The following is a 19,370-nucleotide window of genomic DNA, read 5'->3' on the forward strand; positions in this document are numbered from 1 at the left end:
TCCCAGGAAAAAGATGTTGAGGTGGGGAAAAGAAAAAACTGTCCTGTGTTTCCCCTTGCATGAAATATTCTTCAGAACTGTGACTTTGTTTTCCTTTAGTTGCTAGGCTCTCCAGCTCTCACACTCTCTGTGGGACTAGCTTGTAGAGGCTATTTCCTCCCAGGGTCCTGCAGACACAGTAATGGTAAGGACAGGAAAAAGAACAGGGTCCTTTTTGTGGTAGTTGAGTCACTATATTTGCAAAGATAATGTCTACACCCACATAGCAAACACAACCTGTGAATGAACCAGCCATTAGCATTAAGCTGTAATAACTGAGAGCGAAGAACAGACAGGACCATGCCCAGCTTTTGTGACAATATGTGGAAAACGTAGCCCGTACTTAGGAAAATACAATATTCCTTAAATGCCAGTGTTAGAGAATTGTGCTGCAACAGAGGTGAAGGCCTGCTGTTCAAGCCAGGGAGAAGGAACAATGCCGGAAGCAAGGGAAGGGAGGAGAGGGGCTATGTGTCTTTGAGATCCTATCTTCCCCTTGGCAAAACTGACTGATTGAGTTTTCCTTATCAGTAGAAGCTATCATGAGCTGCAAAGGTTGGATCTCTAGAATTGGCACTTCCTTGTAGTTCCTGCTGAGTACAGCATTCAAGAGGGCGGACATTAAATGGATTAAGAAGTGGGTAATGGACAAATCTCAAAATGCAGTTGTCAAAGAGAAAGCATGATAGAGGGTATTTGTAGCAGGGTTCTGCATGGATCAGTACCAGCTCTAATGCTAGTCAGCATTGTCATGAATGATGTGGAATTAAATAACATGGCCGATAAAATCTGTGGATAACACAAAATGGAAAATTGTAAGGACAGGACTCTGATACAGAGTCATCTGAGTCACGTAGGTCACTCTGAACGAGCTTTGGCTGTCTGAGATGTTATGTGTGTGTTTCTGCAGAACCAAATCTAAGCTGACTCATGGAGGAAGAAGGCAAAAAAACAGGCCTAAAGAATGAGGGGTTATATTTCATAAGACAGCGACCTAGAAAAGTACCTAGCCAATGACCTAGAAAAGTGGTTAGCACGGCTGAGGAAGTCAGCATTAACTCCCAGCATGGTGGTGGGCAAAACCATCTAATGGGACCTCTTGCTGTATAAACAAGGAAACTGGAGGACAAAGGTGATTTTTTAGTAGGTAGCTTTGGTGGGCAAGTACTCTGGCAAACTAATCACAGCCTGGCGTTCACATTTTAAAAACTGTAAAAGGTTTTGAAGAGATCTGTATAAATGAAACAGATGCCTCAAAGAGTCAGGCTTAAAGAGTTGTCCTCATCCATGCCTGAGAGAGCTCCAGGAGACTTGGACCTTTATGGAGGTATATTTTCTGGGAAAAAAGTCTATATACTAAAGAGTGCTTTAATCAGCTGGAGAGAGGCCAAACTTTTCCCTGAAACTTTTCTCATTTGAACGTGATGCCAAACACATTAAAGTGAGAAGTCAGAGATGGGCTCTTGTCACAAGAGGATGCACATCAAAGCAGGCTATGATGCTGACGGTTGCTCTGACTGTTGTCCTTGTAGTAAGACTTGATCCCTCCCTGGGATGCACATTTTAGCCAAAACGCAACCCATGGGGATAGCTGCAGGGCAGCAGCAGAACAGCTTAGGCATGGCAGTTCAACTGTGGTATGGGAAGCTCCGGGGGGCAGCTCCGTAGGCATCTCTAGTACACAGGGGGAGATACCAGATCACTGAAAATCCCTTTTTGATGACAAGCCCTGTGAGTCTCTGACTAGCCTGGGGTTAAAGGGGTTTGGGGAGGAAGAAGGGGTCGTCACTACTAGCTTTTCTCATGCACGATGTCCATCTTTGCTTCCTGACTGATGCTTCAGATCACTGGAGAGGGTCTTTAGCATAGGGAGCATGCCGAGACCATGCGCTGCTCTCTGTGTCAATGTTATTGCTCACTGTCACATTTCGGAAAAGGAAGCGAGTCTGCGCCACGCACGCAGAGAACAAAGACCTCACGGAGCCAAATGAGAGTTACAACTTGTCAGCAAGTCTCTCAGCCTGCCGAGGGCCAAACATGAAACACAAAAAAGGGGAAATAATAGCACAGTGAGCTCTCAAGCTCAGAAAAGTCTTGCTATAAAACAGCACCTTCGCTCTCTGTCTCTCTCTGTGTCTCTGAGTCCTTGCTACTGATGAAGGGAAGAGATGACTCCCCTTAGCACAGTTACATTACTGTTGCAGTAATAGGGACCGGAGCCAGGTTCAGATCTGGCTTGCACAGCCCTGCTTTCTCCATACACCCCAAAAAGCACCGTTAGCCAAAAAGCATTATTAGTGTTGATGAAATCTGAGGTGGAAAGAGCCTACTGAGGGTTATGTTTTCCCATGTGGACAGTGAAGCTCTAGTAGCTGGAAATTTGCCTTTCTGAGACTGATTTTACCCTGAATCAGGGAATAAGTTTCTCCAGGTACTAACCTCAGGTAGGAATGGGATAACTGTGTTTTGTATTTGCTGATCTGCCCATAGCTGTGTTGGTGGGAGAAATAATTCTACCATTGCGTGGTGTATGTCTGTATTGTTGATTTATATCTACTAATGACCTTGTTTCAGGAAGCTTTGTAGATTTATGCTTACTGATCATTTGGTCCAGGTGTGTACTTTTCTGTTTCAAGCACTTTGGGCATTGATAATATACCATGGCAAAAGAAAGGCAATGGTATGGTCAGCATTGTGCAGGGGTAAGACAAAGGACCAATCTCAGTCCATCTGTGTAAAAACAGAGATATGTCTATATAAAGTGAGTGGAGAAAATTGACTGAAAACAGAAGACCAACATACCACTTCATACGGACTCAGTCCTATACTGCCAGTTGTTGTTAACATAGTTGGCAGTATACGCATCATTCAGGCTCTCCAGTCTAATTAAAATTAGATGAAGCAGAGCGCTGACAACAGAAAATTACTTAACAAATATTTGTCTTGTTCCCACCATGGTATTGTGCTGCCTCTCCCTCTTCAGGTACCCAAGTTCGTAAGGTATTGAGTTCCCTCCTGTAAGGCTCACTTGCTGTTAATTTTCTTTGTAGACTAAAAGATGCTCTTGCAGCTGTATGGAAGTGCACAGTCTCTGGTCCCCAGCTCTTCCTGTTCACTCTCCTTCATGAGTTGCATAGCACAGGCTCTCAGGAATGAGCTTGGGAATGGCACATGTAGGATCAAGTTGTGGTTTAAAGCCAAGATTTTTTCTAACTCTTGGATGAGCAAGGAGACAAGTTCATTAAGCCCAAAGAAAAACAAAAGGACAATAGTGGTCCTTCAGAGAGTGCAGGACCACCCAGCAATACTTTTACAGAAGCAGAGCCCTAAGTCAGTTAGTAAGAGTTAATAGGTAACATTGGGCTGAGCTGTGAAAGATTTAAAAAGACCAGTGGAAAGAAGGAACTCAGCAAGGAGACAGGCAAGACAGGATTTGGCCCTGAGTACCCCCATCTCCCTGCATGCTAGGGAAGAAAACGGTGGAGAAAAGCTCTGCTGGTGCAAGCTACTGCTATGCTGTACACGTCCACTACAGCCAATGCAGTTTTGCAATGAGTTCAGAAAACAGCAGCCAGAGTCATGGGACTGTCCCCACAGGCCTGCAGACAAGGGCTGACAAAACTGTGTGAGCGAGGAGGTCCTGTGCCTTCTCCTGGACAAGCTTACCCCTGAAACACACCTGCAAACGGAGCCACCAGCAATGCCAGTGTCTGCAGTAAACTGCCTCTGCAGCAGGAGGCTGTTTATGAACTATTCTTTACTGCTGGCATAGCATCCAGCTCACTTTCACCTTTCTTAAAGGTTAACCTCATTTCCCTCTATTAGTTGGTTTTAGCGAATGCCATTTGGCGCGGCAGTTAAAGAGCTCTGTCAGCAGATGGAAATGACAGTGGCATTTAAAGCCAGTTGGAGTTGAGAGTTGGGGGGGTGGGAGGGTGGGTGGAAGAAATAATCTTCAATAAAACATTTGCAGGGGGATGCTAAGTGACATCAAAAGCATCTCACTTTCCCCAGTGAGAGGAGAGAACTCTGCTCAATGCACTGAGTGGGACGCGTCTCCTCTGACTTTGAAACCAGCCCAAATCCAGGGAGACAAAGTGCCTGGGGGGCTGCAGACCAGGACATGGGGCATCCCACATCTATGGATAATTTCTTGCTGGGTCCAGCAGGCCTTGCTTCCAGCCAAGTGTGTGCTGAATATCGCTTTCACTAAAGAAAGGTTCCTCTGTGAGTGTGTTGGTTATGAATTTTATTGCAACCCCTGCATCAGGCACTGCCATTGCTGCCTGGCATTTCAGGCCACACTGTCTGGTCACAGTTTTCCTGCATTCCCTCACTGCTTTGTACTTCTGTTTTAAAACCTGGTGTCAGACTTCCAGGGAAGTCTTTCACTCAGAGGAAGGATGAGTGAAAACAAACAGGGGTTTGGTTTTCTTTTCCTTATTGCAAGAGTGGTGAAAGAAGGCTAAGAAAAGAGGCCAAATCAGGGAAATATATACAGACCTCCAAACCCTAGCATAGAAAAGGTGTGATTGACAGCATTCAGGCTCTGCTGTCCTTCTGCTCCATCCTCACCAGACCTCCTCTGGCACAGGTGTAATACACCATTCTGCATTAGGGAGAATCTGAAACACCCAGCAGCAGGACGGACATACTGAGCAACAGTTCAGCAAATCAAGGGTCTGATCCAAAGCCTGCAAAGCTCCTCGGCACTTTTTTTCATTAACTTCAATAAGCTTCAGCTCTAACCCTGAATCCCCAATGTTTATTTCAAGCACTGGTGTGACATCAGTGGAATATAATGTTCCTTCACATACTCACCTTAGAGTAATGGTCTAAATGAGTATGTGGATAAGTCAAGCCAGATCCTGCCAGGCAGCACCCTGAAGCAGACCCGTTCATTTCCTGGGTCATTTGCTGAGCTGGCCAAAGCATTTCAAAGGAACGGTTATCTAGCCGAACATGTAGTTTTGTAAAAAGCAAAGCATTCCCCTGGAACAGGTCCATTTCAATGAGATTTTTGCCAGGGGACTTTTTTTTAAAATTAATGCATCGAGTTCTCATTCCAGGAGGTACAAACCTGTCATTTTAACATGATCTTTTTGATTAATTTTGTTTCAAGTCTGTATTGTATTAAACCACTAAGAACATAAGAGCTTCTGTTTTGGGTTAGACCAAAGGTTTGTCTAGTCCAGCATTCTCTGCTCCAGCAGTGCCCATTAGAAAGAGTAAGAACAGGGCTTTTACAAAGACTTTCCCTTCCCTTAATATCCTCTGGCTTCCAGCAGACAGAGGTTTAGTGACTAAGATAGATTTTGCATCTGTATCATCATGTTTAATATCAGTGAGTGGAAACAACCACCACTAATCTGCCTCATTCTCCTTGGAGCTAATTTATGACTTTTGTGTTCAGCAGCATCCCATGGCAGAAACGTCTCTCATTTATTCATATAGTGTGTGAAAACATACTCTTTTGTCTGGCTGAAAAACACAGCTATTCTGCTTTATATATTTTGTGTTTTGAGGTTATTAAGACAAACATTTTCTTATTCCTCTGAGACAATACCCCATAACATTTCACAACAGAAGAATTTCCATTTCACAAGAACTTTGGCCTCTCCAATTCAAAGAGGAGGCACATTTTTGAGACATCAGTATTTCCCATAGAAAGAAAATTCTGGTTTTAACCCAGTTTCAGTCATTTCATTGTATCAGTCTAATTGAGGGTGACAGCAATTAATAATAATAATAATAATAATAATAATAATAATAATAATAATAATAAACAACCAACAAAAAAACATACGTAGGCACCCTGGGAAGAACTGGAGACAATGAATGACAAGTTTCACAACAGCAGCTTCTTCCTCCCAGCTGGGCTAGGAGAGTCACAAGGACAGGTTAGGGAGATCAGTCACCCCAGCCTCATCACAGTGGCACTATATCATGCCCCTACCTTATAGTTGAAATGCCTACAATGCAGATGGAATTCCATACAGGAGAGGAGTCCAATTCTCACCTTCATTTTTATCTATAAAATCCCCAGACTGGGACTTCCACCTAGATAAAGTAGGACTGGTCTAAGCGAAGATACACCATCTTTTTAAATGATCTGCTTTGGGGGGAAAAAAATGTCACTGTTAAGGTCTCCTTGCAGTCAGTGGGATGTCTGAAGGATTAAATGGGTGGATCCCATTTAAGTTCAGATCTTGAACTCATCACCTGTAACTGGGCACATGTACTGCATGCCCAGTTCCACTGCTTACATCCATAGGCAAATCCTTACAGGACTTTGGCTCTTGCTCTGTAAAGCAGGGTGAAATTATATTTCTATTTCCAACCTCCTTATTTTTCTGCTTATAGTTACAGGCAGGACTGTCTCTTTCCATGCTTACATACACAGCCTAGCACACTCCACTTTTGATTTTAGCTGCAGATTCCAGGTACAAGCATCAAACAAATAATACACAAAACTTCTGTGTGAAATACAGCTTCATAACTGAACTGAGCATTAGGCCCAGAGCTGTATGATGTAGGAAAGGTGTTATTGAGACCTATGAGACATGCTGCTTAGATTCCTTTATTATTATTGTATTCTTTTGCGTCTCCTTCATTTTCTTTGTTTGTAGATGAGGGGATGGAGAGGAAGAAAGCCAGCAAGTTTATAAAAGCAAGAGAGAAAGTAGTAGAGGCATTTTGTGGAGATCTTCAATGACATTCTGTATAATTTGAAAGTGGGGAGGGAAGAGGCGAGAGAAAAAGGGAATTAGCAAAAAAACTGGCAAAAGAAAAGTGGAATGTGGAGAGAAGCATGTGGATGAATTTTAATGCAATCAGAAAGCTGTAATAATGGTAATAAAGGAATATATTCAGACGTCAAGAGAGGGAGAAGGGAACAGGACCCGCGACGCCAGAATTTAAATTAGACATAGGCATATAATTCTCTTTTGTACCCCCCCTCCCTTCTTCAAATGAAGGAAATGGAATTTTTAAGCACAGCAAAAGAGGGATTAACAATTGGCAGGTTTTCAGCCCTTTGTCTTTTGGCGAATCCCATTTAATCACCGTCTTTAATATTAAGGAGGCTGTGGCTGTGCAGGGCTGTCTCAGGCTTGGGGAAAAAGGGATGATATACAGAGGAAAAGAGAGATAACACTTACGTTCAGGCAATTGTGAGGAAGTGTTTCAATTACTTCCACTGAAGTCTTTAAAAACTGAAGTTTAATTTGATCTGAAATGTCGTCACAGCTCCTGCAAGAGAAAATATGTCCTTCCCACCCCCTTTCTTGCTCATGTCTTTGCTGTTCCAACAGTCGTCAGTGCTCAAGGCTGGAGTGCTACCACAGATTAATGTCCTGGCCTTCTAGGCTTCTGGAAAGGGTTTGAAAGCCCCAACAGGTCACCAGTGAGATGAGTTTAGGAACTGAAACTTATTTTCCTGACATACCAGCCTTGACACCACTGACCCTGCAGAGTTTGTCAGGAAGCTTCTAAGCTTTGCTCTGCATGAGCGTGAAAACCAAACAGCCCTTCAGGCTCAGCCTCAGCCTTGTGTGGCCACAGAGTGAAAAGGGTATGTTACACATAGGAATTAAGATGTGTTAAATTCCCCAGAACAAAAGGCTGTAGGAATTGTATTCAACTACGAGCTGTCTCTGAAAGATGATTGTAAAAGCGTGATGTAAATCAGTTTCGTTTGAGGTGTCATTTGATAGTACAAGACAGTCTTCTCCTTCACCTCCTTCTTCTGCGGGAAATCCATCAAGCTGTGCTAGGGAAACATCTGTAGATTTGCAGGAGGAAGAAGCCCAAACAGTCATGGAAAATCCTGCAAAGTTTAGTTACAGCACAGCTGCACACCTCTAGACCTTGATGCTGGAGGTCCTAGGTGCTTTTGTCCCATGAACATTTCCAGGGGTGTTCCTGGGAAATGGGAACTGTAATCACAGGCTGCTAATATCTAAGGAAAGAGACATGATATATTCTTTTTCATGATTGGAAGGCTGATTTGAATTCGGATGTATTTCCTATTGTGGAGGGATTGTGAAGAGAAAGCAGGTGTTTGGGCTATACATTGAATTTAGAAAGATGAGTTTTTGACTCCTGAGTCTTTTCCTAAAAAGCATTGCCTCATCTCACAGAAATATTCCAGTTGGGAGTTTCATATAATGAATAAACTTGGAAGAATTATGATCTGCCAGGCACAAATCAGGCAGAGTCTTTGTGCTTTTCATGACACCAGGTTTTAGACTGCTCTCACCACCAGCTTTCCTAAGCAAGGGCTACTAATAAACTGGGTCATTGTGAGTTGTTTTCACAGCTCAATATCAAACACCATGAAACCTGTCATTTAAGATCTGCACAGGGAATAGCATCTCTTGGCAATGGACAGTTGTGATGACACTGTTCAGCAAGTCAGAACTACTGATATTTGTCTTGGGTTTATAATATTCTCAGCTGTACAAGAAGATTCTGTTGTTAAAAGAATCATTTAGGCTACACCTTCATGGCAGGGTTTGCTTGGCCTGTTGCCCAAGTTTTGTCCATAATCTACATTGTATCTGCACAGAGGAAGTCTGAGTGTGCCTTCATCTGAACCTTCCAGATGAGGCTGTAGGTTTAAGGTTGGATTTCACTTCAGTGCAGGTAGACAGCAGGTCTTGCCACAAGAGCACAGGTCAGCCAAGCCCAGAGAGCATTTATCATCCTGGTCTGAACTTTCTTCTCCATCTCCATCCATTTTTTGTCCTAGGTCTATGCTTTAACCATCCTGTTCATATGCTTGCTCTCCCAAACAATTTCTGGACATGGTTTAGCAGCTGCTGCAGACCGAGGATCTATTCTGGTTCCCTGCCACACAGGTCTCTCTTATCAGAAAGATAGGACTGTAGTATGGATGAGGACCGTGAAAGTAGAGAATAGGCCCAGACACATTTAAGTTAAAAACATAATCTTAGACTTTGGGTTCACCAGTTGGCAACATGTTAAATTTCTTTCCAGTTGCTCATAGGGCCAACAGCAGCCAACATATGTGTTCTCTTGGTTACACCTAGATCACTGTGGCAATGTCTTTAGGGACCACACCACTGTAGAACATGAAAGACTCTCCCTTGAAGATGACTCCAAGATCCACAGTCATTGTAATTTGTAAAAGCAGGGCTTTCCATTCAGAACTAAACCCTGCCTTGACTTACCCTTATCGTGGACTTCTCTCACAGGAACAAGGAGGTGGGGAAGCTCCAGCTACTTAAATCTGATAGAAACTATCAGAGGATTCAGCCATAGATCTAACCACCAGCCTGCCAGGTGCCTTTCATTATTACTCACAGAGGTCCTTGTATTCCTGGCTTGTGGCAAACACCAAAGAACCTCAGTAATGCCCAAATTTGCCTGGTGCAAGCACCAATTATTCTTTTTGCAGATGGGGAAACTGAGGCTGCCTTTTGCACTGAGTAATTTATGTAGCCCACATTTCCACTGAGGCTGCTCCTTGGCAGAGATGTATTGTAGGTATTTAGTAACAGTAACTACATGGTCATCCATCTCTCTGGTACCAGGAACAACAAATCACACTAAGGGAAAAGTGATTTTGCCTTCCATAATATCCAGAGCACAGCCTGAGATGGGACCCAGGATTCTCGAATACCAGTCTGAAATGTACAGACAGAAGCTTTGGCCAAGCTCTTGCATATCCTCATGGGTTCACTGTTCCATAACTGGATCAGGAGTGATTTCCACTCTTGTCCAAAACAAAATGTAGGACCTATCAGTTGCAAACAGTTTGTGGCTTGTTTAAAATAAGCAAAAGGAAGTGGTTCCTAGCACAATGCGTGATCAAGCTGCAGATTGTCTTGCTGCAGGATGTGGTGGATGCTCACAGTTTACATGGGTTCAAAAACCCACTGAACAATTACATTGAAGAAAGACACTTCAAAAACTACTACATATGAAAAAATGCTTCAGACTCCAGATGTCCCTAAACTGCAGAGCACTGGAGTCTAGGAGAATATTTTGGGGGGTAAACAAAATTGCTTAGCCTTGTTCTTATACTCTCTCCTAGACATCCGCAATCAGCCATTGCCAGAGGCAGCACAGAATCAGACAGACCCATTGTCTACAGCTGTTCTTTCACTCTGTGTACTGTATCCATGTCCAAGTCAAGGCCTAGAGTGCAGCCAAGCAATCAAATAAGAGAAATCCTTCAAACTAAGTTTTTCAGATGCAACAGTGGCAAGAAACATACCTGTGGGATGAAGCTTCCTTCTTTGTGCAGGAGAATTATGGTCCCACACCTGGGCTTATATTCATTTGTGCTTGTCCCCATCACACAGCTGTTCAGATTAGCTGTTATACACTCTAGCCCGGGTGTCTCAAAGCCTCTGTCTCCAGCAGTTGGAGACCAGCAGCTGTGTAATCATATCTGCTAACGTATGGGATATAAAGAATCTGTTAAGTAAAACCAAACCGGGGAGGGAGGAGGGAAAGAGATCAGCACAAAGAAATCACTCCTGCTAAGATGTGATTAGGGATGCCCCACAACACCCAGCTGCAAGGAACAGGTGAACTCAGCAAACATTTTAAAGCCTGCAGCAGAATTAGCCCCTTGTGGGTGTTGTGTGATATGTTGAGGGGAATGAAAAGGGGGGAATTAGGAGCCTGTGCAGGTGGAAGGAGGGTTCAGTTGCTATTGTTTGGAGTTGTAGCAGTAGGTTTCCTTTTTTTCCAGAGTGGGTTGGGTTTTTGGTTGTTGTTGTTGTTGCTTTCTTTTCCCCGTCCTAATTTTTGAAACACCTCCATTTTACAAGGTTCATGTATTTTCCAGCAAGGTACCACGGAGAAGATAATTAGCTAATTTACAATTAGCTACAACAGAATTTGTAATTGTTTCCCCTGTGGAAAGGGCTGCAATCATCATCACGGAGCTGTAGGACTGCTGTGAAAATGGCAATAGGAGTGTGCAGCCCAGGCCCCAGGAAATGCCCTGCTTTTAGCCTATTGATCCGCCTGATTAGCATGGATTGAGGGGAGTGTTGGGGCACTACGGCTCAATAGGGGAGCTGGTTTGAGCTTTCAGATTTGAGTTAAGAGCTCAATCCAAAATTTCGTAATGTTTGGGACACCTGCAGCTCACCCTTCTGCTCTATAGCTCCTCCCTTCTCTTTGGCCTGAGGAGGATACGTTGTCCATGATTGTCCAAAAAAACCCCAGGTTTATAGCTCTTTTTCACCACTGTGACTTTGGCAGATTCCAAGTCCCACTGCACAGACTTGGGGGTACTGGTGGATGAAAAGCTGGACATGAGCCAACAATGTGCATTCACAGCCCAGAAAGCCAACTGTATGCTGGGCTGCATCAAAAGAAGCGTGGCCAGCAGGTCGAGGGAGGTGATTCTGCCCCTCTGCTCTGCTCTGGTGAGACCTCACCTGGAGCCCTGCGTCCAGCTCTGGGGCCCTCAGCACAAGAAGGACATGGACCTGTTGGAGCAGGTCCACAGGAGGGCCACAAACATGAACAGAGGGATGGAACACCACTCCTATGAGGACAGGCTGAGAGAGTTGGGGTTGTTCAGCCTGAAGAAGGCTCTAGAGAGACCTTACTATGGCCTTTCGGTGCTTAAAGGGGGCTTATAAGAAAGATGGGGACAAACTTTTTAATAGGGCCTGTAATGATAAGACAAGGGGTAATGGTTTTAAAATAAAAGAGGGTAGATTCAGACTAGATATAAGGAAGAAATTTTTTACAATGAAGGTGGTGAAGCACTGGCACAGGTTGTCCAGAGAGGTAGTGGATGCCCCATCCCTGGAAACATTCAAGGTCAGATTGAACGAGGCTCTGAGCAACCTGATGTAGCTGAAGATGTCCTTGTTCACTGCTGGCGGTGGGGGGTGAACTGGATGACCTTTAAAGGTCCCTTCCAACACAAACCATTCTATGATTCTGTATGATTCTATGATGGACATCCTCAGTGCTGCTTCCTCTCCCCTCTCTGCTGAGGAGAGCAGCAAGGAAGACCTGTTCTGCTTCTTGCATCCTCTCTGGCAGATGTGTCACTTGGTCCTACGCACTGGCATTTTCTTCTTACCCACACCTACACAGAAAACTTCTCTAGGCTGCTCGTTTGTTCTGTCATGGTGCCAAGGAAACAAGCTTAAAGGTCTTCCCAGTGCCTGGACGAAGGCACTGCAGCTGGTCCCTCACTGTGTGTGCAAGTAATGTTTGGGGAGGAGGGGAATAGCAGCAGGGACAAATAATTATTAGCTATATAAATAATGGAATTAATTAGCATCTGGTTTCTGAAACAAAGCCATACAGCAACCTGGTCCTGATGCTTAGAAAGCCAAAGGCATTGAGTAACATCAGAGAGCTGCTCTAGTGAATACAATGTGCATACAGAAGATGCTTGTTCACATACAGAAATATGCAAACACCAGTTTTGTTCTCGCACACAGAAGCACACACACTCTCCGTTTTTGGTGCCCTGGCAATGAACTCAGCATGAAATAGGGAGTCTCATAGGTTTTCGATTAAGAGGTTTTGTGGCTAGTAGTGATGTTCTGGTTTGCCCTCCTGATTAGCCTGGGCCACGAAGGTGATAGATCTGTCCCTCTTTATTTCGAATGCCTTGGATGTAACGTTCTAGATGGTAAAGCTGGCTTATGCTTTCCTGATACAACGATTCAACCTCTTTGTTTTGCATGAGGAATATGAGAACACAAGTGTATTTATATACTCTAATCTAAATGTACCCCCACGCACAAATGTACATTAGCAAGAGCTATCTGCATAAGCACAAACGTGTGTCATGTCTCTCTGCGAGTGACCCTAATTTTCCCCTAGTCCCTCCACAATTGCTGTGATTCTTGTTCTTGTCCTCTTGCTCCACAGAGGGTCAAACATCCTGCATCTCATTGTCCCTTCTGTCTCTTTAATTAGTGCCCGTCCTCCCCCTTCTCCCCCTTGCTCCCATGTCCCCCCTTCCCATCTTCTCTCAGCACTTGGTTTGCAACGCTCTATTATTTCACCTTTCACGCATGCCTCTTCCTTTGCCCAGGCCTGTCTGACACCTCTGCCTTACGCTTATCAAAGAAACATAACATTTAAATACAAATAGAACAGGGAATAATTTAACCCCTATTTGCACTGGGGAAGGTGCCGCGGCTTCATATAAACACAGATGGGGAGATTTATAGACGCTGTATAGTTATCTGACAAGTTACATTTCTTCAGCAGTGTGCCTTGCAGCCAGCTTTTCCTGATGGGCACAAGCTTCCACAGCTGGCAGAGTGGTCAAGAAGAGGGGAGCCTGGTTTCATGGAGATATTGGATATGTCACCAGGGGAACATCTCTGGGGACCCTGTTTTGCCATTGCTGTGGCCTTTCTCTCCCTACCCATCTTCCTGGGAGGAACGGAGAGTGCTGGTTCCTGTTGTTTGTTGATGGCAAAATGGGGTAGACTTCAGCTGAACTTAATTTTCAATATTATGGGAGAGCCTCAGGTCACTCATGGTGAGGGCTTCGTGATGCACCAGCAGAAACCTCCTCAGCTCTTCTGGACACCACAGCACAGAGAAATGTCCATCCATGGTTATTTCCATGGGCCAAGCAGACATGATGGACTCAGGTTGTGGGGAAAGACTGATAATGGGGTGAACGTTGAGGAAAAACAAAAAAATGTGGAGAAGAGGCTTACATGGACACCACATTCAGCCCCCATGCTGCAGGGCAGTGTCATTGCTCAGACTGCTGATGTTAAGGACTGCTTCTACAGCGAGGCTAGTGAGATTTCTTCACTGACATGTAATATTTGGGCATGAGATAGAGACTGAAACTGTCACTTTGATGTGTGTAATAGACAGAAATTTGGACAGGCCCTTCCTGACAAAAGCAAAGGGGAGGTGCTCAGAAGTGCATCAATATTTGGTGCATGGCCATGTGTGGCCTGTGGCCTTGAGGAAGCTGCAAGAATAGGTTTTGATCACACCTGTCTTTAGACATACTAAGCAAGCTCACTGTCTTGATTTCCCTCATAGAGAGGAAATAGAGGCTGCTCCTCATGGCTGCACACCTTTGCTGTGTAAGACGGGATGGTACTGTGAGGTACCACTCCCTCTCCCATGGTCATGGGCCAGCTTAGGATGGGGTACTCAGTCATGCCCACAGCTCGTGTTGCAGGTATCCCAGGTCATGGGATTGTGCCCCGCCTTTTTTGTCCTTCTCTTCTGCCCCAGTGGACAGTGGTATTTCTGTTCTCCTTGACTGTGTGTTTCCTTTGCCCTGCAACCCAGGTCTTAGGGGGCCTGGTATGAAGGATTTTACCTCTCAGTCTCACAATCTGAAATGGGGCATTGAGCTTGGCAATGGAGGTGACAGGGGGCTGAGTCTGCCCACTGCTCTGAAATTCAGATGTGTGTCCTGAGACACACAGATTTGGAATAGTGTCTCACTAAAAGAGGAGGAAGCATGGGACTCAACGGGGCAGTATGGGTGGACCATGGGTGGTAGAGATGGACCCTACAGAGAGACAGATCTCAGGGACAGCTTGACCTGGGGACTGCTCCAGGTTTGCATGCAGCATAAACCTCTGGTTTCTGTAGGATGTAGAGTGGCCTGAGCAATGGTACAGCAAGGTACTGCCCTCCACTGTCATTTGAGGACACTGGAAATGTCTGGTGGGGAACACCTGTGGTGTGCACACATGCTCAGACACATCCCACTGACACCAATGCATCTTCTCTTTATTTTATTCTGGTAGTCTCATGGCCTTGTTCAGACATATTTACAAAGCAGAAGTAGTTGCCCCAGTGCATGGCATGTCAGCTTTTTGTCTGGGACCTGGAAGAGCAGTATGGGTGCACTCAGGGTGTAAGAAGCTCATACAAGCCCATTAGAGGATAAACTCATTAGCCAAGACCTGGGACATGCAGAACGGTCCCAGCTGCTGGACCCTTCCCTCTCTCTTCACACCTAAGATGTCCAAGGGACATTGTAAAAACACACTGCTGAGGTCCCTGGCAAGGCTGGGACAGGAAAGGTAAATGCAGCACTTTGTTAGAAGAACCTCTCAGAGAAAAAGCTTGCTAAACTGACTCATTTTTTATCAGTCAGGTGTGTGATTGTGTAGATTTCTGAGATGGCAGATGTGACAAATAATTCCCCTGACAACCCAAGTCACAGTCTTTCAGGAGGTAGACAGGGCACTGATTTGGAGACAGGGCTGGAGGTGATGTCCAGACAGCACAGAGCACTGGCTGGCCATGGTGGACCCCTTCACACCACCTCCCCTGGAGCAGCTGGACCAGCAGCCCCTGGGGAAGGAGGTCTTCACCCTTAGCAGGGCCTGTTCCTGGTGGCCTCATGGCCACCTTGTGGGCAGCTCACCAAAGCACTACATCATCAGCCAGCCAGCTCTGGGGACAGGCATCACCATTCCTAATGTCCTGCAGAGACACAGAAAAGGCGGCTAAAATAAAATAAAATAAAATATAAAATTAAGTGGTTCCTAAAACACTTGTTTTTGGCTTTGCATAAACTAAAGCAGACAAGGCAGTTTCAGGCCAGTTCCACACTAGAGAGTTTTGCTGACAGAGGAGGTATGTGAGGTTTTTTTTTTTTTAATGATACATTTATATTAGCAAAAAGCCTGGTGAAAATACAGTTACACAGCTATAGGAGTGCTTTTGCTGATGCAGCTTATTTCAAACAGGGGAAACTGTATAAAGTAGAATATAACAGATGCTTCCTCTGTGCTGGAAGTATTTACTAGACACAAACTTTCTAGGCAAAGCCTAAGAAAAGGTATTCCCAGTTTGTTCCCACTGCTCTCTCCCCTTCCTAAAATATCTTCCATCTTCCACGACAGCTGGTCTCGTTCACTGGGTGGGTTTTACTCCAATAGCTAGACAACCATTGGAGTCTGGACTGGACTCTTTCTCCAAGGGTTTGGCTAGACCTAAACTGAAAGCTGCCCCACAGAGTGCACCCTCAGCTTCAGTAGCTGCCTCTCTAAGGTGTGTACCTCACCTCTGAGAGTCTCATTTGCAGGTCAGTTTGGCCATCAAGAAAACAAATCTTTCAGACGTCCAAAGCATCTTCTCTGGAAGTGGGGACAACCTACGGTGTTAGTTAGGGCTTTGTGTGTCATTAAAGCCTGAAATCTGTGTTGCCAGAAAAGACTTGGAAAAGTCCCTTTGTTTAATTAGTTCCAACATAAGTAAAGTATTTCTTGCATCTAACATATCTATTGGAAGGCTATGTCCATTTTTTCTCCACTACCAGAAATGCACATGTACCCTCCTAAACATATTTCTCCTACCATTTCAGCAGCCTAACTGAAGGCAACATAACTCCTTGTTTTCTGTGGGCAGTACACTTTTCATTCATGTGGATAACCCCACTGCAGGACTGAAAGCTCCTAATATCCTCACTTGATATCCACTGTGTGAAAAATTATCCTCATCCAAGGCTATAAAGTAATTTTCTAATTTGCAGGTGCATCTTGGAGAGGGGAATTTTGATCAAACACAGGTTGAAGCAGAACAGATTGCCTACACCAATGATTTCTTGGTGAACAAAAGTGACATAAATCACCCAATTATTCAGCCAGAAGGGGGGGTTTGCAAAGCAATGTTTTGTTCAGCTTTAGGTTAATATGTACATTAAAAATAAATAAATAAATTGTTAAAATCAAACTATTTATTTACATATATTTATTCAAATTGGTTACATCTGCTCTGTAAACTGCTCTGAAAAAAACTCTTGGTTCACACATTTACATAGTGTTTAATGAATGATAAATAAGACATTTATGAATCATGTGCAAATGGCCTGTTTACATACACAATGTAAACTATGTAAATTTCATTTTTTTCTCCTTGGTGTAATGGTACTAGTCTCTGAACATAAACCTAATCTAGAGGCATCACTTGGTGCCCTCTGAGGTGTTCCTACCAACTCAGCAATCATTAGTTTGGTTGTTTTCACCAACATTTTCTGAATGTGTTTCATTCTGCACTGAAGATCTCCTTATTTGGTACAAATCCAAGTATAAATAGCCTTCCTCATTCAAAACACAATTAACTACTAGCCGACCACATCCTACTTTGACTTGAAATACTACCTACTTGAGCTATGTCAGATATTAGTAAACATGTAAGTTAATTTATGTTTCAAGAAACAATATATGTTTCAAAAACTTTGGGCTTATTTCAAATGAACTTTAAAAATATATTAACAAAACTCATCCAGACTTGTAGGTATGTGTCTGTGAGGGGGTATGAATGACAAATCTCCATTTACAGGCTGTGGCTTCTGTTATATCCTGGTTTAAAACAGTTTATGTTAAACATTTTTTCCCTGCAACTTGTTTAGTAATGCAATAACATGTTATTTTTAATTTGGACTTTATTTCTACATGCTATATTTATCCACATTCCTCTTGGATCACAGTCTGACCAATGCTGTCATTTCAGTTACTGCAATCCGACTACAAAAATTGATCAGAAAAGCTGATCTGGAAGACTTCAGTGGCTAGATTTTGAGAAGCAGTTAAAGATTTTATACATAATCAAAACCTTTTGGTTTGGGCTTTTTGTTTTTTTTTTAAATTGTCAAATTATTTTCAAGTATTCATTGAAAGTCAGATGCTATTAAGGTTTTTTGAGGCAGCCACCTGAAATGACTAGCAGCTTCTGAAATATGTCACCTCAATGAAATCACCATTTATTTTGCATGTGATACTGAGTCTTCTTGACTTTCACATCCCTCCTGAAATATGGTAAGCATCTCTTTATTTTGTTCCAGAAGACAGAAAACTCTTTGTGGGCATGCTCAATAAGCAGCAGTCAGAAGATGACGTGCGCAGGCTATTCGAGGCATTTGGCAACATTGAGGAATGCACAATCCTTCGGGGACCTGATGGCAACAGCAAAGGTAAGGTTATGGCTTGCGGTACACTCTGGCTTTAGTGTCAAGCTAGACCTGGTCTCAGTGTATGTGTCATTTTCTGGTGTGACAAAGTCACTAGATAGCCTCCAGGACAGCATCTTATATTAGGAGGGGTCACATTTGCCAAGGAAGGCCATTTCTTTGCTGATCACTGCCTTCTTGTGCATGAGAGGAGAATGATGATTGCACTTAAAAATACATGCCTTGCAACAAGCTATGTCTGGTCGTGTGCAAATGGATACCTATTCCTGTTTGCTCACAGGGCAGAGCATCCCCTCTGAACACAGGGCCTTTATGATCACTCAAGATGTGCTCTCCCCACCCCATTGAACAGGTCAATTCTTTCTTTAAACAAAGCCAAGATTGTTGCTTTACACCTTGACTTACCAGCTCCACCACTGTCTCTGCTTTTTCTCATCCACCAGCCCCAGGTCTTCCCCCTTCTTCATATGGTCTTTGCATAGATACACACCGGCCACTGATCATAATTGCAAGGGTACAGGTGCTGATTTAAATATTACACTCAGTAGATATTTACTGTTTGAAACATGCAAATGTTTCTTTGCAAAGCTAGGTGCCTTACCTCCTTCTGACACTTTTTGGCGTCATTTGTTACCTAGATAGAATGAAGGATCCTTTTCTACAGCCCAGGTGTAAGAATGAAGCTTCTCTCTTGAATGTGAGGGCCATTTTTTTTCCCATCACTCTCTACATAAAGTAACTTCAATTTGAACAGGAAGCCTTCTTCTCTTGACAATATAATGTGTCCATTAAATATTGATCTGTGTATAATATATCATAAACTGTGCTGGAATGTACAGCACTAGGGAAGAGACCAGTCCTGCTGACGCAGTTCATATCTCACTGGATATTTTGACATGTGACAACATCAACCAGCATATTTTTGCAACAGAGAGGCAAAAAATCCAAATCACAGTGATACACTGGAGAAAGATATTGCTATTCCATAAAATCACTGGCAGCCAAAAAAGACTTCACACCAGCATTATAGGGCAGCTGTTTGGTATAAGTCAGCAAAGCTCAGCCTTCCTGATATGAATGGCTGAAAATAAACTGTGGACACATTTCTTCAATTGTATGGCTACTTTAGTTTCATGACACCCAAAGACAGGGGCTGCCCCACTGGAAAGCTGTAGTCTAGGCTGGCCTAGAAGAGCTCCAACCATCATAATGGTGGGCAGTTAAGCACTCCATTCACTGAACAAATTAGTTCAACTGGGGAAAAACAAGAAAAATATGTCTGTCTGCCTCCACCTGGAATAGCACAGAACAAAAATCTAATGACAAAGGAGTTAGAGTAACAATAAAGGCAATAATGTCTGAGATCTGTAAGAAACAGGTTCCAAAGGAGATCCAACCCACAGAC

At 43.7% G+C, this 19,370-nt stretch overlaps 1 protein-coding gene across 48 annotated transcripts in view; it reads left to right on the plus strand.

The window, feature by feature from the left end:
- The window catches only part of CELF4 (CUGBP Elav-like family member 4), a 700,143-nt gene that overhangs the window by 598,034 nt on the left and 82,739 nt on the right, over nt 1-19,370 (plus strand). For 27 of the 48 annotated variants that reach the window (XM_075726706.1, XM_075726716.1, XM_075726743.1 and 24 more), the window contains one exon: nt 17,840-17,968. In XM_075726706.1, coding sequence (XP_075582821.1) covers nt 17,840-17,968 — 129 coding nt within the window. The remainder of the gene's footprint in view (nt 1-17,839; nt 17,969-19,370) is intronic. The other 21 variants (XM_075726713.1, XM_075726739.1, XM_075726712.1 and 18 more) reach the window with 1 other exon arrangement.

The sequence above is a fragment of the Pelecanus crispus genome, chromosome Z, assembly GCF_030463565.1.
Source record: "Pelecanus crispus isolate bPelCri1 chromosome Z, bPelCri1.pri, whole genome shotgun sequence".
Classification (NCBI taxonomy): Eukaryota; Metazoa; Chordata; class Aves; order Pelecaniformes; family Pelecanidae; genus Pelecanus; species Pelecanus crispus.